The 20192-nt window shown below is 36.5% G+C and overlaps 1 protein-coding gene across 6 annotated transcripts in view; it reads right to left on the bottom strand.

Annotated features, from left to right (window-relative positions):
* ZZZ3 (zinc finger ZZ-type containing 3) overlaps positions 1-20192 on the bottom strand; it is an 85794-nt gene that overhangs the window by 18864 nt on the left and 46738 nt on the right. For all 6 annotated transcript variants that reach the window (XM_075557423.1, XM_075557401.1, XM_075557415.1 and 3 more), the window contains one exon: positions 2196-2334. In XM_075557423.1, the coding sequence (XP_075413538.1) occupies positions 2196-2334 (139 nt within the window). The remainder of the gene's footprint in view (positions 1-2195; positions 2335-20192) is intronic.

Here is a 20192-nt window from a genome sequence, read left to right on the forward strand (position 1 = left end):
AAATTAAGACATTCTGAAACACAAAACTACACCTTCAGTTCATCTAAAGGGATTTGGGTTATATAGTTGTATATATTTGTCGAAATTCAAGGAACAGTAAATTAGAATTTTTAGATATTGTCATATGTAAAGTTCACCCTTATAAAAGAAGTTTAATTAGTGACATGCATGCTGAGGCATTTTATTTGAAGTCTCTATGATGTTTGCAACTTTGAGATAAATCAAAAAGTAAGATAGTATGATGGGTGGATAGAATTATTAACAGATATGTGACAAGAGTAAATGCAGTAAAATATTCCTTGTACAATCTAGAGACTCGTGTTATTTACTATACAATGATTACTACTTTTTCTGTGTTGAAACTTGGGGGGGAGGCGCTGTCAAGTTATAAATTCCAAACCAACAATCTATTCTGTGACATATTGTTTCCTTGATATTATATAACAGAAAACTTGATTAATGAGCATTAATTTACATAACAACACACTAACCTGAACTTCGTTAATAAGTATTGATTAGTTAAAAGATAGTTCCTTTTAAAAGAATATTGATTATTATTTTATGACTGAACAAAACTAGCAAGTCATAAATTTTCCCTACATTCTATGCATGCAGGGAAATATATCCCACAACTTTTAATAATTTCAATTGGGAACTTTTAAGATGTCTTCTAAATCAAATAGATCACAAGTCAACAACGTACCTAACATGGCAAAAATAAAGTATGAAAAATAAGTATGCAGGAGCAACCACAGTAAAACAGAGCATCAAATAAACTTTTCAAGGAAACCTACACGTTCCTGCTGTAGAACAAAAAAGAGCTTCATAAAGTCCATGCAAAAAATCCACTGTCTTTTTAATTCCATTTCCCCACAAACTTTTGGAATCCCCCTCATACGTCTGCAGTATTAAGGAATCTAAGTTTAATATACTTCTGAACATTTCTATAAACAATTCTTACGGTGGCCAGTATCACATCTGTTTTTTAAGATAAAGTGAAAACAAAATTTGGTTCCAAACTAAACTGGAAATGGAGAACCTATAACCAACCAACTACATTCAAATCTAGTAAATGTGGCTATGAGTAATACATTTTAAAAATTCACTTTTAATTAATACCTACTTTTCTAATATCATCTGTTACTCAAACCCATTACTAAGTGTTATGTAGTACATCTTTTTGTAATACCAAACTTTTTAATAACAATACAGATTTGCTAAACACCTAAGTGGACCCATTTTGGCATAGGGGTTCCATATCCCAGGAGAGTCCTAAAAACCTTAGAAGTATGACCAAATCAATATGTAAGCTTCGTTGTTATACTGTTCAAGGTTTTCCCGAAAGCATGAAGAGAACTGCCTGCCAAGTAAATAATATTAGAACTATTCAAATAATAAACTATGACATGTGAATAAAGTCCGTAGGGCCGCTCCCTTTAGCACCTCAAAAACCACTGCTGTGACTTATTAACAGCAGGTAACTCTTACGATCCTAAAGTTGCCAAACTACTTAGGACAAGTTTCTTGAAAAGCAAATCAAAGGATTCTTTCCAATACGTTTTTGTTTTTAATCTTTTCAAATAGAATGCTTCCATATTTACTGAGGAACTGAAAAGTCCAAGATGCATAAACATGCAGCTGGACCAATGATCTATTATGGAGAAAGTGATTGTAAACATTAGCATCACTTTTACATGATCAAATGAAAGCTCCATCTCCAAATCAGAAAATTAGGAGGATTTTTCACAGGAAGAGGAGGGGGGCACATTCAAAATGAAGTAAAATATATACTTCCTCCTCATGGATTTTTTTGTACTAAAACCTTTAAAGACATTAAAATACATTTTGCTCTTAATCATCATTGTTTTCCATCAGAATGTTTCTGGGTAAAGATAAACATAAACAACAGCAATTAAGTAGTAAACTTTAAATTTTTTTCTTTTAGTTTACTAACTCTGAAACTCCTAAAAGCAAAAGAGGGAAAATGTCCAGGGATTAGGACATTAAGGTCCTAAGACATATCCAGTAAAAGAAGCTCTTAGCAATTTCATTTGGTGCATTTTAATATGGCTAACCACACAAGGGCAAAATATTAAACCGTAAAGAAAATACACTCATATAAAGAGAATAAACCAACTTCTCTAAATTATTACCAAATGTAGCCCAGTAAATCTTTTAAGAAGCTCAATGTATACCTTCTTCTGGAGTTTTTCCACAAATCCAATCGGATTTTTTAATGCGTCCCTCTGGTGTCTGCCTAAACTTTCAAGGTCTTGAACTGCTTGAGAACGCTGAGCCTCGAGGACAGCAATCGTCTGTAACAGTCTCTGATAGCTACAGAGACAAAGGGAAACAGCTCACTAAAATGTTCTCACAATAGCAATATAAATACTGCGTTCAAACCAGGATTTACTATTAAATCACAGTCTTTAAAAACGTTACCTCAGAGTTTATTAAAAATATTACTGGGAACAAATGAGGTCTTCCTGAGTTATGAAGTACCTAGTCAGAAAATATCAGTTAGCGAAAGCAAAGCCTCGTCCCCCATTTTTTCTAATTCTTAAATCCAAACAAGTACAAAAATCAAAAAAGTATCTGGATTTCTCAACTATTAGTCATTATCAAACTCTAAACCAGGCAAGATCAAGAAGTTCGGGTGGATGGTTACGTGTAAGTGCTCGCCTGCTGACTCAAAGGTTGGCAGTTTGAACCCACAAGCAGCTCTGTGGGAGAGAGACCTGGTAAACATTACTGCCTAGAAAAGCCTATGAATAAAGGTTCTACTCTGTCCTATAAGGTTGCTCTTGGTCTGACTCGACTCACATATTGAACAGCAGGAACAATTAGCAAAACCATCCTCTCTATTAGATTCTATTGGGATAATCAATCTAAAGAACATTTCTTTACTCAGATTCACAAAACGCTGTCACAGAATTCAGGCATGATTCAGTCTTAACTCTGATGACTCTTAATTGCACTTAAAAAAAAACCCCTATAGTAAAAGAAGGGGGTCCCTGGTGGCATAAATAGTAATGCACGGAGCTGCCAATCACAAGGTCAACAGTTCAAATTCACAGCCACTCTATTGGGAGAAAGACAAGACTTTCTATTCCCATAAAGATTTACAGTATCAAAAACAAACAAAAAAAGATTTACAGTATCAGAAACCCACAAGGGGAAGTCTACCCTGGCCTATAGGGTCACCAAGAGTCACAATTGACTTGATGGTAGTGAGTGAGTGAAAGGAAGGAGCCCGGATGGTTTAGAGTTGGGCTGCTAACGTCAAAAGCTCAAAAGGACCAGTCACTCCGCTGGAGAAAGATGTGCTTGACTCCTGTATAGAGTTACAATCTCAAACGCCCCTGGGGCAGTTCTGCACCAACCTATCAGCTTGCTAGGAGTTGGAATTTACCGAGTGATGGTTAACTTAGCAGTCCCGGCGGCACAGTGGTTGCACACTGGGCTGCTAACCACAAGGTCTACAGTGTGAAAGCAAAATTGCTCCACGAAAGCAAGAGGAGCCTTTGGGCTGCATGGTTGCCAGTTTGAAATCACCAGCAGCTCTGCAGGAGAAAGACTGGGCCTTCTACTCCCGTAAAGAGTACACTGCCACTCTGGTAAAAAGGTATTCCATAAACAGTTAAACTTTGACTCTTGTGAAGCTCACTGAGTCAGCACTGAGTCAGTGGCAGTGAGTTTCTACTCCTGAGTTCTCAGAAACTCACAGGGGCAGTTCTACCCTGTCCTACAGGAGTCAGAACTGATTTAATGGTGAGTTTGGATTTTCGGTTTGGCCACATAATGCGGTAACAAGTTGAGTGAGCTAACCTTCAAGGTTAGCAGTTCAAAACCAGCTATTTCACAGGGAAAAGACTAGTTTTTCTACATGCATAGGGTTAGTCTCAGAAACTCACAGGAGCAGTCTACTTGTCATACAAGGTCACGGTGTGTGGGAATCAATGTGATGGCAGTTCAGTATAGTAAACAAGGCTCACTTTCCATAACAATTTTTTGGGCGTGGGTGTGTGTGCATGGCATGCAAAATGAAACAAAATTTCACTTCTTAGAGAGAAATTATGTCTCTTAAAAAACTTCTCTGTAAGGGTCTATCTAGAATATAGCATATCATACCTATATTTACTTGTCATTTTCATGAGATTTTACTGAGACATATAGACTACCTCACTTTGAAACACTTTTTAATTGAAACTATCTTTCCTTGCTAATTATATTACACATAGAAAAATAATCATCTAAAAGCCCTATATAAATACTGAAATATGTTTTGCTAAAGAAATATTAAGAAGTCATTCCAAGTTCTCTTTAAAGTAAGTGGTTATTAGGGAAGAACAATTTTCCTATGTGGCTTCAAATAAAGCTCATTCTGTTTTCCATTAGATTATAAATACCACAATGGCAGACACACACACATTGTTTTGCTCACAGTTTATCCAGTTAGCAGCAGTTCCCAAGATACAGATGCTAAACATTTTTCAATGAATTACACAAATTGATGTTCTGAGTAATTAAAAAGTCTATTGAATTCTTTAAGTTAGAAGACAACATGCTAGATGAAATTTCAAAGGCAAAACAAGGTAATTTTGAGATTCGGAGCCATAGCCTAAGGATAGCATTAACATTCACTATCAGCACTCTTTCTCAACCCCTGCCAAACACCTCTTAACCTTGTTCTCAAGGCCCTGGTTAACTAATCCCTGAACAGACTGTTAATTATTAAGGTGAAAACTAGAGGTGTTCCATTTGTAAGCTAAACTCCAAATGTGGAGAGAATTGGAACCATAGAAAAAGTCATTCGAGTCACAAGTATTAAACTCAGTTACTAAGTCTCTCTGAGTGTGCTGTGTACAAATCCTGCATCTGCTGTTTCTGCTAGGCAGCCTCATGAAGGACAGATGCTGAGTTAGAAATATTACAGATATATGCTGGAAGCAACCGTCTCTATAATACTTGTAACTGTCTCCAGCTGAATAACCCAAGACTTGTGGTGTTTCTATACCAAAATCAATCCGTTTTAACTATGGGTTACACACTTCCAAACACTGATTTTTAAAAAAGATCTAGTAAAATCTCAGTCCATTGCTATGGTACAGTGAGCAACAATTAACATGACACAGGTAAAAAGAGTTGTGAAATAATGCTACTGTAAGTTAAAAAGATCCTTTGTTATATTTAGCGCAAACGAAGTGGTATCCGAGAGCCTCTATTTGAAGCCGATGAACTACAGCAATTTTATGTAAATTATTGCACAAATCTGACTTTTAAAAATAGCAAAAAAGGCGAAAAATGAATAATTCTTCAAACCTATTTTATTTTTTGTCATAATAAAATGATCATCAGATTGAAAGGCCTAGGATAAACAGTGGTAAAGATTAAATCCTAGAATAAGTAGAAAGGTTCTAAGAAAACTTTAACTTCAAGTTTCCAATCTAAATTTTATTTCCAAGAGTACTCAGAGATTTTATGACTAAAAATAACACACACATACAAATCTATTTACCTGTGCAGAAACTGAAGGGATTTTTTTAATGGGGTGACATTTAAAATAAGCAGCACGATTCAGACAACTCTATTGTTAATTGTACCAACTGACTAATCTACCCCCAAAGCAAACTAACTACAGAATCTGATCTAGATAATCAACTCAAGGCAAGAATTTTTTAAATTGAATCAACAATTAGTCACTAACAGAATAGGACACTATTTACTAATTCCTAAGATAAATTATACAGAGCTTAGGTATGACAGGGGAACAAGTACACCAGGTGAGAAAAAATGAAGTGATGGGTATGTAGGTGGGATTGGTTAATAGGCATATGAGAGTTCATACTAGCCAGTCTATTTTTTACAATGTTTGATATGTATCAAAATAAAAAACACCACCACCATCAACTTTTGTCCAAAGTAGTCAAGAGTAGGATGGGGGAGCTAGAACAAAAGAAGTGATCATTCTATTACTACTCTGCTGGCCAGATCACACTGCCACTGCATTCCACTCTGCTTTAAAAGACATGTACCGATTCAGAAAGAAGCCAGACTGAAAATTATATATGAAGGAACAATAGCTAACCGTTACTGAATATGTACCATATGCCAAGAACTGCTGCATTTTAAGTGTAATACATACACTCAATAACCACAACCAATTTGAAACAAGTAGTGTCATTATCTTATAGACAACAAAACCAGGGCACAGGGTTAAAGTAATTTGCTACGATAATTCAAACATTTATTATGGAGCTAGGACGTTAAAAAGTTTAATATTTCAGAATATTTAGCCAAGAAAAGGCCTCAAATAGAATATGATTTTGATCTATATTTAATGAATAGGAAATAAACTTATTTTACAGGATATAAATGATCAAACCAAGATAAATTTATGATAAAGACACAGGTATGAAGAAAAACGTCTTCAAAGCCAAAATAAGATTAACAAACAACCACCTAATCAACAGATTTTCATATAGATATTTAAAAGAAATTCAAGCACTACAAACCCAAGAGCTCTTTAATCCCAGAAAATACGGTACTCTCTGTTGTTTCTCACTGGACTAAGAATAAAATAGCTTTCTTAAATGTCAGACACCTTTGCACAGATATAAGTATAGCTAGTTTTCTCACGTGGGCAACTTTGTACTAAATCTATCAAAATGATTTATTTCTAAAGTTAAATCATACACAATGCTAAGAATAGGCTTACCTGGGATAAAGGACTTTTTATTTTTGTTTCATGTCAGCAACAGAAACTAATTTCAAGCCCTCTATTATAGAATTACATTTAGCTAAAATATAAGTACCTGTTAAGTCTACGTCTACGTTATTTTCACTACCTTTAAGGATCCAAGTCCTCTTGAATTCTTTATTCACTTCTGTGAATATAAAAACATTTAAATAAAAGAGTATATAAAAATGTAGATGCCTGAAACAGAGCATCAGGATTTATCATCCCATTTCTTGTGGTAATAATACATATACTATTGCAAAGAGAGAAGAAAAAGGAGAGAGATTGTTTTCCCAAATGAACCAGAATCTTGCAATGAATCATACTTATATTTCTATTGAGAGTACATCTAGGATTATGTGACATTTATAACCTTAAAAAAAACTAATGAAATTTTAAAAAACCTAGACTGAGGTACATTTTGCAAAAAATCTGGTCCACATTCTTCAAACAGTAAAAATTAAAAAAAGAACAGCTATTTTTTATTGCTTACCAGTTTCTATAGTTGTATTAGACAATAGCTATGCCCGTTTGATTACAGTATATCCACACAGCCACTTTCTGGAAATACTTGCAAAGTTGTACCAGATACCACACTACCTGCAAAACCTATTTATTATCTTAGCTTTTAATAACAAGCCTCTGCTTAGTCTTGTTATACATAAAAAGACACTGAAGAGACATGACAGCTAAATGCAATGTGAAATCTTCACTAAGTCCCTAAGGGGCAAAGGGGAGTGAGCAGATATTAATAACAAGTATTGCGGTAAAAACTGGAAAACAATGAATTATAGTTTAAATAACTTTATTCTACCAATGTTACCTTGCCGTAGTCAGGTATTAGTATTTAAGATTGTATAGGAGAATGCCTTTCATTTTTTTAAAATTAATAAATCTTTTCATTGGGGCTCATACAACTCTTATCACAATCCGTACATACATCAATTGAGCAAAGCACCCTTATACATTCATTGCACTTGTCATTCTCAAAATTTACCTTCCACTTGGGTTCCTCGAATCAGCTCGGTTTCCCTTTTTTCCCCCCCTCCCCCTCCCTCCCCGCTCCCCCCTTCCCCCTGGTCCCTTGATCGTTTAATAAATAATAATTATTATATCTTATCTTACACTCCCCGGCGTCTCCCCTCACCCACCTCCTTATTGCCCATCTCCAAGAGAGGAGGTCACACATAGGTCTCCAAGATCGGTTCTCCCTTTCTACACCCCCTTCCCTCCTGGTGTCGCCACTCCCACCGCTGATGTTGAGGGGTTCATCCACCCTAGATTCCCTGTGTTTCCAGATCCCTACAGCACCGCTGTGCATCCACTGGTCTAACCAGGTCCGCAAGGTAGGATTGGGGTCATGATAATTGGGAGGGGAGGAAGCGTTCAGGAACTAGAGGACGGTTTTGAGTTTCATGCCTTTCATTTTTAGGAGTATGTCTGTGTGTAAGAGTGTGTTTGTGTACAGTTTATATCTAAAGTATAAAAGTGGCAAATCAAGTCCTTCATTTACTCTGAAATGGCTTATTAACTAGAAAAGCATATGGAGAGAGAGTACAGAAAGGAAAGTGATAACAAGAGTGGCAAACGTTGCAAAGTACGAACAACTGATGAATCTAAGTGATGTGGTTTACAGATGCTCAGTATTACTTTTACATTTTTCTAAGTATTTTCCTAAATAAAAACACTGAAGAATGAAGAAGATATTCACTACACTTTGGAGCTAGAAAGTAGCAGCTTAATTCTCTATGAAAATCAAGCTCAATAAAACAAAGAACCAGAAGAAGATCACGAGTATATCTGTCTAAGTAAACTATAACAAAGCAGAGAAAGGTACAGGAAAACTCATATTGAGATGGCTGTACCAATGTTTACGTGTGAGTGTCTACTGTGCGCACTGGTGAACAGAGAGATTTGGGGGGGGGGGCACAAATCAAGAGACATGTGGAATTTTCTTCTCAAGAAGACAAAACTGTTAAACGGATTTCAAAGTCTTTTGTGACAGACACGTTCATCTCAAACAAACAAAAATAAATTTAACATACACACAAAAGACCAAATTGTTAAGAATACTAATCAAAATATTCTGAACAATAATGTGTTCGATTCATCCTAGTAATTTACCAGTTTAAAAGTTTTAGGGAAAATGCTTAAATTACCTCTAACTAACCCATAATTTCAATCAAGTCTAGTATTCTAATTTCCAAAAGACACTCAAATTCACTACGAATTATTATTATGCAGGACACACATAATTTAAAATGTAGCTAAGCGTTTTTTAAATTATCTATTTGGTGAATCAGAAACTATATGATAGTTTCACTAGAAAGTTTTATGGGAATAACAAGTAATTCATAAACGGTATCACTTTAACTTTCGAGGAAAATCCAGAAATGGTTAGAGAAAAATCAGTCTTTTATTATATTGTGTTACATTAGAAACTAGCACTTCACCTTTTGATGTCTTTTTAGTGTCAAGATCAATCCTACAATGAATGCACTAAAATTACTGAATAAAAAGCCACCAATCCCAACCTCCAAAATAAGTCTTGTTTATTTTAAAGACATATAACAAGTAAACTACTAAGGCTTATTAACTACCCCAAATCTAATTGAAGATAGAAAGTTAGACAGGTACATTAAGACATAAAGCTGCTTTTGCCTTGGAGGTAGATACTGAACCATATAAAAATAAACTAAAATTTCTGGATCTCACATGGCCAGGGAACAGAAGATAAAGCTGTCAGCATAGGAAATATAATAGGAGACCTCCCTGCCCATGAAATTCAGTCCCCACTTCCATTTTAGATAAAAAAATCTCAATGCGAGAGCTGATACTACAATATAGTCTACTTAAACATTTACTGTGCCAAATCATATTATCTGGATGTTGGGCTGCTAACCACAAGGTCGTCAGTTCAAATCCACAATCTGCTCCATGAGAGAAAGATGTGGCTTTCTACTGTCAACAAACTCTTAAACAAATGGTACTTGCAAATAAGAAAAATGAAGTAAGATCTATGCCTGAAACAATGCACACTGTCATCTCACCCCAACACATACCAAATGGATCAAAGATGTAAACGTCAAAGCTAAAGTTACGATTCTCCCAGAACATAATAGAGACACAAACCAGGAGACTGATTTTTGGCATAAACTATCAAACAAAGCAAAAATATATGAACAGAAGATCAATCAGTTAACTGAAATATCTTAAAATTAAATATGGATGTTCAGATTGTGGGGGAAAATCTCGTACCAACTAAATATTTGACAAGAAACTTTAATAACTCAGTAATAAACAAAATATAATCCAATTTTAAGATGCGCAAAGGGTATGAACAAGTATTTTGCCAATGAAAAAATTTGGGCAGCCAACAAGTACATGAAAATTGGTGGCCACTCATTAAAGAGATACAAATCAAATCAAAACTACAATTTGACAATATCCCTCCATTGTAAAAAATGGCAGTGATCAAAACACTCCAAAAACCAAACTCACTTCCAGAGTTGGTTCCAACTCCTGGTGACCTTATGTGACAAGGTAGAACTAGAGCTGCCATGTTTCTACAAGGTAGAAACGGGCACTTTATGAACCAGCCATCACACTCCTATCCAACATATCCAGTCTCTATCAAATATATTGGAGGAGCATTGGTAGTGCAGTGGTTATGCATTGGGCTGCTTGCTACCTACAAGGTCAGCAGTTCAAAACCACCAGTCACTCCTTGGAGAAAGATGGGGCATTTTCCATTACCATAAAGAGTTCAGTCTTAGAAACTCACAGGGGCAATTCCATTCTTCCGATAGGATTGCTATGAGTCAGCATCAACTCAATGTGTTTGTTTGGTTTGGTTCACCCATATATTCAAGATATATGAGCATTGACACTAATAGTCACATGCCCACCTGTATTTATTCACTGCAGCATTATTCTTAATAGCAAAGGGATGGACACAAGTGCCCATCAACAGAAAAAGAAACTGTGGCCCATGCATAACTAGATCATGCAACTACAAAAATAATGTAGAGTCCACACAACTAGCCAAGAATAAGACGTGAAAACTTACTGATGAAGATCAAAGACTACATAGAGTCTTCAGTGTGACGATTACACCTCATCATAAAGTTTCCTGTTGAAGTGTAATCATCCTGAAGGCTGTAGTCTTCACCAGTTAAGTGTTCAAGCTGGGTTGTGTCATAGTGGGTTGCTAAGTTTCTAATCATGGTGCTGTGCTCTTCATCATGCTGTCTGTCCAGCTTCTCACATAACTTAACATTGAGATTGTGTTAAGTGTGGAGAAAGGATACAACCCTGAAACATAGCTTTCCTGTTTCTAAATAACACGGTATTACTTTATACTGTACAAACAACAGACTCTTGGGACTATGTGAAGGTTTCACATGGCTACAATGATTATGTGCTGGAATTCCAATCTTGCAATGTTATATGTAATTTGTTATGATCTCCATCATCAAATGGCTTTGTGTAGTCAAGAAGAGTTAAATATCTTTCTGATATTCTTTACTTTCAGCAACTGACTTCAGCAATAAAACCCTTTTCCACGTCCTATTCTGAATCCAATTGAATTTTTAGCAGTTACTTGCTGATGGGATGACAACTGATTTTGAGTTATATACAGTAAAATTATGTGCTACTAGTCTGATAATTTCCTCCATATTCTATTGGATCACCTTTGGTTAGAATGGACACAAATATTTATCATTCCTCGTTTGTTGGACACTGTGTGAATATGTACATTGAAGTCCAATGTATCAGGTCACAACCTGATGATGCCTCTTTGGGGGGTGCACTTTTTATGAGACACTGGTGATTTTTCTCTCTGCTCCTTTGTCCTTGCTTGTGCCTCATTCCAGGGTCAGCCCCATATAGGCCACTGATCCTAGGGGTCAATTTCTAAGCGGCAGGTATCCTGTCACATTCCCGACAACTTTGGATCCAAGTGAATCTGCACTCACAGGCTTGCAATCTCAATGCGTCTGCTCCACCTTTTCTGCATCGTCAGCCAGCAGCTACTTGAATCTGAAGAGGGCTCTGGATACTAGACCCATGGACTTGAGTTAGACTGAACTGGGATGCTTCCTGGATATCAAATTAATTCTTGCTATAAAGTTCTCCCTTATAGATATACAAATGTCACTGATTTTGTTGCCAGGTGTCCTCAAACTGCGGCCTGCCGAGGACATTTATCCAACCCGCTGGGTGTTTTTGGCCCTATTTTCACTTCAAAATAAGATATGTGCAGTGTGCACAGGAATTTATTCATAGTTTTTTTTAAAAACTATAGTCTGGCCCTCCAACAAGTCTGAGAGACAGTGAACTGAGCGAGCCCCTGTTTAAAAGTTTGAGGATAGTCTAGTCTAACATCCACTGTTACTTGGGTAACTGTATTCCAAATGTCTTGGCATAAATGAGGGCTTCCAATGTTGCAACTGTTAGTTAAAACATCTCAGTCATTTCCTGGAGTCATGGTTCCTTCTCCAAGGCCTTCACTACACTTAGATTTCTTTCAAGACCAACTGTTCTTTCTTTGAAAACAAAAAACAAAAAAACCGCTTTAAATGTGTGAGCTGGATAAAGGTTTACAGAGCACGTACTCAGTTACCTTACATAATTAATACACATCTTGCTTCGTTGTAACCCCCTCAATGTAACATGATTTCCTTGTTTCCGTCATTTTTGCCTAACCCTGCTGACATTTGCTTTTGTTTAAATGCTGCCCTTTTCATTGGCTGAATAATCTATGGTGTATATACCTTTATAGTGGCCCTGTTCTCTGTACACCTGTGTTTTCACCATAGTTAGGGTACAAACGGAGTCACAGGGCAGCGTCAGGTCAGTTTCAGAACTTAAGGGTGACGAAGAAGGTCAGCCTCAGCAGTTCCACCAGTCTGTAGCCAGTCAGTAAGCCTGGTCTGTTATGATTTTGAGCTCTGTTCTACCTTTTTTCTCCCACTCTCTCCAAGACCTTCTAAATGTTCTTCCTGAATAATGGTTCTTTTTGTCTCTGTTTTGGAGACTGAAGTCCCTGTGGTCCATTAGTTCAGTGGCCTAATTATTTCCATGTGCCATTCTATTTTTATCACCCTTTTTTCTTCAGCACAGAAAAGATTAATTGTTGTGCCTTTTCTGGGTACTCATGAGCTTTAAGACCTCAGTCACTGTTCAACAAAATAGGATAGAGACTATGCTCTTGGTGGGCTAAGCCAATTGACCTTGGGTCCCTGATTTTATCATCTTGAGTCTCATGCCTAAAAACTCATTCTCGTAAGGTGTTTGGTTATATGTAAGAATTTCCCTAACGTTGAACCCTTTATGATCCAATATAATTTTTTTCAATCATTTTATTAGGGGCCCACCATATTCTTAATACCAATTATTCTTTACTATATGCTGCCGTTGGAAATGACTCGTTGTATTCCTTCCATCTTATTTTACGGGAACTATTTCTTGCTGTTTGGTATTTTGACCATAGAACCTTTCAACATTGAAACTTGAGGCGTGAATTGTATCTTCAGTTCTTTCAGCATTAGAAATGTCAACCATGTGCTTCCTTTTGGTTTTCTAAGTGCAGGTATTTGCATATTCCATTACATTTTACATTTTCTCACACAACCCTTTGGAATTTTCTGTTCAGCTTTGCTACTTGATCATTTCATCCTTTCACTTTAACTACTTTATGCTTAAGCACAAATTTCAGAGTCCTCTGACAACCACTTTGGTCTTTTTATCTTTCCTTTTTAATAACAATTGCTTTCTTCATTTATGAGGTCTTTGATGTCATTCCACAATTTGTTTCAAATTGTGTATTCAGGGCATCTATTCTTTGAAAACCTCTTTGTTGTTAGTAGGTGCCATCCAGTTGTTTCTGACTCCAAGTGACCCCATGCAAAATGAAACAAAGCACTGCCTGGAATCCTGTGCCATCTTCACGACGGTTATTTAAGATAGATTGTAACTGAATATAAACATTTCATGTTTTTGTATGCATGAGTTAAAGCAACAGCTTTTTGAAAAGCAAAATATGTTTTCTATGGGTAAAAGTTAACGAGAACATTTCAAAACTTTTAGAATGTAAAATCTGCAAAGGAGTCCTGGGTTGAAGTCCAAGCTCTATCAGCAATTAACTGCAGTATCTTGTTCAGTCCTATAGTGAAACCCAGGGCTTCAGCTCCCTGAAGCTATGACAACAGACCAAATAAGTGACTGCAAAACCCTCTCACTGGGCGCGACATTCTTTAGGATTACAAGCACTTGTCTCCCTCGTATTCACTACTATGCCTTCTTCCAGATGTATAAATTAGGTAAGCTTCAATTATATAGACAAATAAAATGTTAAGTCACAGTCTTCTGCATGTAGAACAGTATTAGAGACCTAGGTTTACAAGCTCTACCCATAGCTGGAAGTATGCCAAATAATTGCCTTTAGGAAAAAAAAGTTTGTTTTTTTTTAATCTCAGGCATTGGTTTCCCACACTTGAGTAGGTAGGGTCTACTTAAAAGGCATTCATAGATTTTCTCTCACTGATGGTACTTCCAAATGGAAATTATTAGGAATACCATGGCTGTGGGTCATAATGTATTTCCTGCAGGCAGGACTGTTTAGGTACACCGAGCCCTTTAGCTATTAAAAGGTTTGACTTATCTCACTTGTTACAATTCTTGTCTTTTTTTTCCCTTTAACTTCTTTCACACTAGTTTGTATGCAAGTGGGCCTCCCAGCTGTTCAAGAGCCATAGAAGGTTTAAGAAAAAAAAAAAGAGCTAAATCATTTGTATACATACACACATAGAGATGAATTTTCAGTGATAAAACAACTTTATTCAGAGCATTGTTTTAATAGTATGTGTAACATTTTGGGAGTCAAGTATCTCAAAGATACATAACCCCATCTTTTTCCAACACTTAACTTAAGACACATAAAAAGTTTACTTACCAAATTCATGGTTGACATGAAGCTGAGGATTGCAAATACTGTAGTTGAAAAAAGATCAGGATTAAAAAATAACAAGCAAGCTGGAATGTGACTAAAACCAACAGATGAAAATTAACCACAAAAAAATCTCATAGTACAAAGCAATGAGACAAATATAGAATGGAAGACAAAAACTAAAATTGTAAACCTCCCAGCTGATTATGAAAACAAATAAGGTAAAAGTACGAACTAGCTCTACAAAAAGCACAGAAAATTTGCCAGAATGTATGAGCCACTTTAAATTGTTCCTAAAAACACTGTATACACCATTCTATTAACCATTCTGAAGGACACAAGTATAATTATCATGCAAGTCCTACCTTCAAAATCATTACACTTAGGTAAGATGTGTTTGTGTATTTACATTTACTCAATTAAAAATTGAAATATTATGCGGCATATATATATTCCTAGTTAATTCCTAAAATTTGCCAAAATTGATTGAGAAAAGCATTCATAAAATTTGAATAACCATGAATGTATAAGCATGATTTTAAAAAATGATTATCACTGGCAATATAGCGTCTGGGGTCTTACAGCGGCCATCTAGCTCAGAACAAAGCCCACATGGAAGAAGCACACCAGCCTGTGCGATCACGAGGTGTTAAAGGGATCAGGTATCAGGCATCATCAGAACAAAAGATCTCATAGTGAATGAGGAGGGCAATGCAGAGTGGAGATCCAAAGCCCATTTGTAGGTCACTGGACATCCCCTTACAGAAGGGTCTCGGGGAGAAGAGCTAGCCAGGGTGTGATGCAGCAACGATGAAACATACTACTTTCCTCTAGTTCCTAAATGTTTCCTCCTCCCCCACTATCATGATCCCAATTCTACCTTACAAATCTGGCTAGACCAGAGGATGTACACTGGTACAGATAGGAACTGGAAACACAGGGAATTCAGGGCTGATGATCCCTTCAGGATCAGTGGTGTGAGTGGCCATACTGGAAGGGTAAAGGGAGGGTGGGTTGGAAAGGGGAAACCGATTACAAAGATCTACATGTGACCTCCTCCCTGGGTGATGGACAACAGAAGAGTGGGTGAGGGGAGACGTTGGACAGGGCAAGATATGTCAAAATAATAATTTACAAATTATCACGGGCTCATGAGGGAGTGGGGAGCAGATACGAAGGGTAAAAATGAGGAGCTGATGCCAGGGGCTATGGTGGAGAGCAAATATTTTGAGAATGATGAGAGCAATGAATGTACAAATGTGCTTTACACAACTGATGTATGTATGGATTGTGATAAGCGTTGCATGAGCCCCTAATAAAAAGATTTTTTTAAAAAGATTATCCTTGGAAAAGACAATGTTTCATGTAAGTAAAAGTCAAAATGAACCCTAAAAGAATATGTGGATTCGAAAATGGAAAAACACAAGGATGTTACAATATTCCAGGTAAAAAAACACAATGTTACCAAATAATACAGAAGCAGGTTCAATTTAACGAACTTGGAGCACTGTATGGAGAAATTATTGCAGGAGGGAAAGAAGGGACGATTTAAGTGGAAGTCTTCAAATGAACAGCAAAGAGAGCTATGGACCTGATGAGATCCAGGTATATGGGATCTACTTTATTCTGACAAGATGTGGTCATGATCAGCTCAATCCCCCTTTGGGGTCTGCCCCCACAAAGTAAAAAATCTCTAAGATCATTTTCCATATCCAGAATTTCCAGGAAATAGAGGTTGAACAATTTTATTAGTAAAAGCTTCAAAATTATTCTGAAGTACGCCTTAGAGTAAAAGGCTACACATTTACAATGGAATTATACAATTAAGACCTATCTGTTTATGATGGATGGTAAGCGACAGGTTTGTCACTGCAAGAGGCTAGGAATGATCCATGGATTCGTACTGGTAGCATCAGTATGAAATCATGTTTGATTTAATGTAAATATACAGATGGATCCAGAAACCTCTTTCGGTATCTGAGTATGCTTAAACATACATTCCATATATGTATGAGGGGGCTTCAAAAAGTTCTTGGAAAAATTCCATTGTCTTCTAATTTCATTTACCCAAGGAGGTAGACAGGATGAAGGAATGACAGCAGCATCATTCTACTTGTTTCCGTTTTCTTCACAAAGTTTACCAAATGACTAGGACTACATTACATTACAGTCAGTCACACAAAACCTAATATAACCCTTATATACTTCGGTATACTTAAAAAACAAACAAACAAACCCCAAACACCACTATATACTTTCTGTAAACTAAAAACTCTCTGTCATGGAGTGGATTCCAACTCACACTGACCCTACATAACAGGGTAAAACTGCCCCTGCGGGGTTTTGAAGACTACAACTCTTATAAGTGTAGAAGGTCCCATCTTTCTTCTACAAAGTAGCTGTTTTCGAATTTAGGATCTTACGACTTTAGCACTCCAACATGTATGTACAAAGAGCCCCTAAAATTATGTTTCTTTTTAATCATACATAAAACGGTCTTGATCGTGAAGCATTCCAAAAGACTTTAAAGATCTATATATACAAGTGGGCACCCCAAATAAAGATTCCTGGGCAGTGCTTTCGTAGTAACCATTTTCCCCACTAGGCAAGCATCAAGCAACTGGTTGTGTTAGTGCACCCAGTAAAATGTTTTTCATAAAAGCAGTTTCGCTCAAACCTCTTTTTTTTGGGGTGGCCAATTTAAGAGAACAGTGTGTGGCTGTTAAATTTTGTTTCCTGTTCAGGAAAAAAACCCCACAGAAACGGTTGGTGTTGAACACAATTTACAAGGACAGTGGAGTGCTAGGGGAAAAACTCAAGGTGAAATGTCGATCTGTGGCAAACCTTATTCTGGATGTCTGCTAACTTCCTCACGGGACAAAATTGTCAACTTGTAGTGCAGTTTCAGTTCATTCCACCAGGTTAGACTGTTAATCAAGCTTTCTATTTAGAGGTTCTGAAAAGATTCTGATAACAGTATACAACAAAAAGGCCTGATTTGTGGTAGTTGAGGGGCAACTTTTATCACAATAATGCACTTGCTCATACGGTCATCTCAGTGAGCCCGTTTTTAGCAAAAAATCCCAGCATGCCTTTCTTGCCCCACACACCTGACCTTGTTCCATGTGACTTCTTTTTGTTTTCAGGAATAAAGAGGGACATGAAAGGACAGAGATTTGACAACATAGAAGAGGTGAAGGGAAAAAAAACGAGGGATGTGCTCTTCAGCCATCCAAACAGGTAAGTTTGAAAATGTTTCCAAGAATGGAATTGCAGTTTTGACAAATGTGCTAAGTGTAATGGAGAGTACTTTGAAGGTGATAAGGTTGTTTTATAAAAAAAATTTAAACACATAACTCTGAAAAAAAATTCTAGTTTTTTGGGGGGGCGGGAGAGGTACCCCATCATATATTATATTCCCTAGCTCCTTTTAACCTTACTGACAATTTAGCTTTTAAGAGTTCTCATTAGCTAGTCAAAATTATTCCTATTCATGCACTTCCAAAAACCACACTTCCTTTTTTCCAAGTGAGTTTTTTTTGCCCAGCACTCATACTATTATCAGTATTCTTACTAGGATCACTAACTTTACAAGTTAACACCAATAGTATGCACGAGTTTCCAATTTCCTAGTCCTCTTGATGCTTTTTCTAAAAACAGTAGTAATCACTTTTTAAATAACAGAATAATATAGATCCCTCAGCTGGCTAAAAGACTATTATGTGAATTCCAGCTGAGTCCTAAAGTTTTTCTATGTATATTATTCAGGATTTCCTAACTTGTCTACTGCAAGATATTGAAATACAGTAAAAAATGCATTCACAAAATATTCATAGTTATGCAGAATACATATAATTTCTAAATAAAGGCACTCTAAATATTATGAGGCTCCCAAAAGTTTGTGAAAAAATTCCCTCTAGTACCTTATAAACAAAATAGATAAACAGCTTTTACTCCCCCTAGCATGAGTGAATACCCTGACCATTCATTGGTAACCACTTCATATTAAACTCACCTATTTAATAATTTTGAAAAGATACAATTCAATGGCATCTAGTACATTCATGATGTTCTTCAATTATCACCACTCTTAAGCCAGAAAATTTCCATCTTCCACAAAGGAAGGCCCATATCCATCTATTAAGTAGTCAATCCCATTCTCTATTCTCCTCCGCGCCAGGCAACAACTTTCTGCCTCTGATTTGACTGCTGTAAATATTTCATATAAATAGGATCATATAATACATGGTTTATTTCATATGTCTATCTTTTTTCACTTATTTTAGTGTTTTCACAATTCACACATGCTGCAGCCTATTATCAGCACTTCAGAGTACTTCATCCTTTTTATGACTCAAAAATACTCAAATGTATGGAAATACCACAGTATTGATCCAATCAACTAACCTGAAGGACATTTGGGTTATTTTTACCTTTTGGTTATTGTGAATAGTAATACTATAAAATCCATGTACAATTTTTTGTATAGACATTTCAATTCTTCAGGATATATAATTAGTTGTGGATTTCTAGGTAACTTGTTTTCAACAATTTTATTGACATAATTCACATATCATACAACAGTTCAACCATATTTTAAAAAGTTGTAAGTAATCATCATTCCAGTTTTAGAACATTTTCTTCTTTCTGGTACTCATTATTAGCTCCCCATTATGCTTAACTTATCGAAGAAGTAACAAACTGTTTTTTCCACCGTAGCTGTTCCATTTTACATTCCTATCAGTAATGTATAACTAACAAGAATATAATTTGTAAAGTACCAAGACAAATCTCAGGTCACGCAATCTTTTATTCTAATCTCCCAAGCAATGGGGTAGAGGGCCTGCCTGGTGCCCGTGAACCATATATGACTCCCTTTGTATGGACATCTTCAATACCACTTAAACAGATGAGACCTCACCTCAGTGGGGTCAGTTTCTCAAAATGGGAGATCATTCAGTTACTGCCATACAACTTTGTGCTAAGGTCACCCACCTCCTACAAGAGTCATAAATAAACGCCTACAATTTCAAGTAAATTCAAGTTAAAGGAGGTGTCATACGGTTGGGGCAGGGCACCAGTGACTCAGAGAAGGCAATTACAATTCTACTGGTAGGTAAATTGGGCAGAGCAACTTCTCTTCCCATTAGGAGAAAAGGCTTAACAATATTTATGTAGAACCCAAGGGGCCATGTGCCCCAGTGCTGTATTCCGTATTGGATACTTCTGACCTATTTTCTAGCCAGTCCTTGGTGACCCAGGCGATCACTGAACAGTGGCACGGACCTATTATGTATTTCATTTTAATGTCCTGCTTGCTTTCTTAAGACATGTTCTGCGATGGTAGGCAAGGTTCTGCCTTTGTGAATGTGTTGTTATTGAAACTGCCCTATTACCAACTCCCACTGTTTATGTAAATAGTGTGAAGTCACTTAAAAGTTTAATCCATACAAGACTAAGACTCATGTATTGTGGTCTGAAAAGCTGGCCAATACTTGCAAT

This window comes from Tenrec ecaudatus, chromosome 1 (assembly GCF_050624435.1).
Source record: "Tenrec ecaudatus isolate mTenEca1 chromosome 1, mTenEca1.hap1, whole genome shotgun sequence".
NCBI lineage: Eukaryota > Metazoa > Chordata > Mammalia > Afrosoricida > Tenrecidae > Tenrec > Tenrec ecaudatus.